The 1,735-nt window shown below is 68.6% G+C and overlaps 1 protein-coding gene across 1 annotated transcript in view; it reads right to left on the bottom strand.

The window, feature by feature from the left end:
* AK1 (adenylate kinase 1) overlaps positions 1 to 1,735 on the bottom strand; it is an 11,112-nt gene that overhangs the window by 3,896 nt on the left and 5,481 nt on the right. The window contains exons 3-6 of the mRNA XM_085320064.1: positions 1,261 to 1,296; positions 799 to 962; positions 450 to 566; positions 102 to 328 (exon numbers count right to left, since the gene is read on the bottom strand). Of these exons, the coding sequence (XP_085176190.1) occupies positions 102 to 328; positions 450 to 566; positions 799 to 962; positions 1,261 to 1,296 (544 nt within the window). The remainder of the gene's footprint in view (positions 1 to 101; positions 329 to 449; positions 567 to 798; positions 963 to 1,260; positions 1,297 to 1,735) is intronic.

Genomic DNA, 1,735 nt, shown 5'->3' on the forward strand with positions numbered 1-1,735 from the left:
GGCTAAGGCTTCCCCCCCCCCCGCCCCAAGGAAGAGACATCTCCGGGGGGGACCAAGCACCCGCGGCGGCCAGGGACCCCCAAAAGAGGTAGGGAGCCCACGCCGCGGTGGGGACAGCTGGCAGATCAAAGATCACCTGGCGGACGATGCCCCTGCTCTTGTAGAAGGTGATGACGGGCTCCGTGGCCTTGTAGTACGTCTCGAGGCGCTTCTTGATGGTCTCCTCGTTGTCGTCCACCCGCCCGCTGGTCTCGCCCCGCTTCAGCAGCCGCTTGACCATCGTCTCCTTCCCCGCGTCCACGTAGAGCAGCAGCGTCGGGGGGCCGATCTGTGGGTGGAGGGGAGGCAGATGTCACCAGGGGCTGGGACACGGCCATGGGCRTGGATGTCCCCCTCTGTGCGGGTCCGTGGTGGTGTCCCCACAAGCASGGCCACCGCCAGCCCCTCACCTTCTTCTCGAACTCCTCTCCCTGCTTCACCTCGCGGGGGTAGCCGTCAATCAGGAAGCCCTTGGACACGTCTGCTTTGGCCACCATGGCATCCCGCAGCATGTCCAGCACCGTGTCCTGGAAGCCGGGGGAGGACAAGATGTCATGGGGACAACGTGTCCCCACCCCATCACCCAGCATCCCCCAAGCCCTGCTGCTAACCCAGGGCTCTGGAGCGATGGGGACCAAAGCAACCCCAGGCCTCGTGCTGACCATCAGCAGCACCAGCGGTGTTCCCACCGCTAGCGCCCGTGGGCCTGCTCCTCCAGCTCGGGGTGTCCCAGCGGGCCCCTCCACCGCGCAGGCTCACCAGGGGCACCAGCTCGCCTTTCTCCATGATGGCCTTCAGCTTCTTGCCCCGCTCGGAGCCGGAGCTGACCTCGGCACGCAGCAGGTCTCCGGTGGAGAGGTGGGTGTACCCATACTTCTGCACGATCTTCTCGCACTGCGTCCCCTTTCCCGAGCCGGGGCCACCTGTAAGTCACAGCAGGGTGAAAGAGCTGGGATGGAGGCTGGAAAAGGCAGTGCAGATCCACAGGGAGCCTCCAGCACCCGGAGAGACGGGGTCCCCGAGCACGGGCATCCCCGGGGAGCCGGGCTGGGAGCACCCCGGGGCGCGTGGGGCTGCAGAAACCCCGGCAGTTTGTGCAGGTCCCGAATTTTCGAGCAGCCCTTGCACAGCGGGCTGCTCCCCGCGGCCCCGACCCCTCCGGCGGGAGGCCGGGGCTCTGCCATCGGCCTCGCTCCCCGCACCGGCCGGCCGCCGACTTACCCACCACGAAGATGATTTTGTGATGCTTGAGTTTTTCTGGGGGGGGGGGGGAAGAAAACAGAAAAGCCGGACTCAGTCAAGCAGAGGCTGAACCGCCCCCCCGGGCTGGGGGAGGCCCCAAGCCCCCCTTGCCCCTGTCACCTCGGCCGGCCTGAGCGGCCGAGTCGCCCAGGCAGGAGCACATTGCCCCCATGGCACCCTGGCCCGCGGCCCCGGCCCGCGGCGGCCCTGCCAGCTCGGCCGTGCCGAGGTGGAATCCCGCCTGCTCCCCGGCGCCCCGGTGATGGTCGCCGGCAACGACTTCGGGCCCAAGGGTGCYGCGGGGCTGGGGGCTGGCAGGGCTTCCCGGGGCCACCCTGCCCGGCACAGCGGCACGCTCGGCACAGCATGGTGCGGCACGAGCTGGCACACTGCCCCCAGCACCTTCCTGACACCCGGATCGTCCCCAGAATTGGTCTGAGGGGCTGGGGCTGGG

Source organism: Rhea americana, unplaced genomic scaffold, assembly GCF_003343005.1.
Source record: "Rhea americana isolate MKP2758 unplaced genomic scaffold, rheAme1 scaffold_61, whole genome shotgun sequence".
Lineage (NCBI taxonomy): Eukaryota > Metazoa > Chordata > Aves > Rheiformes > Rheidae > Rhea > Rhea americana.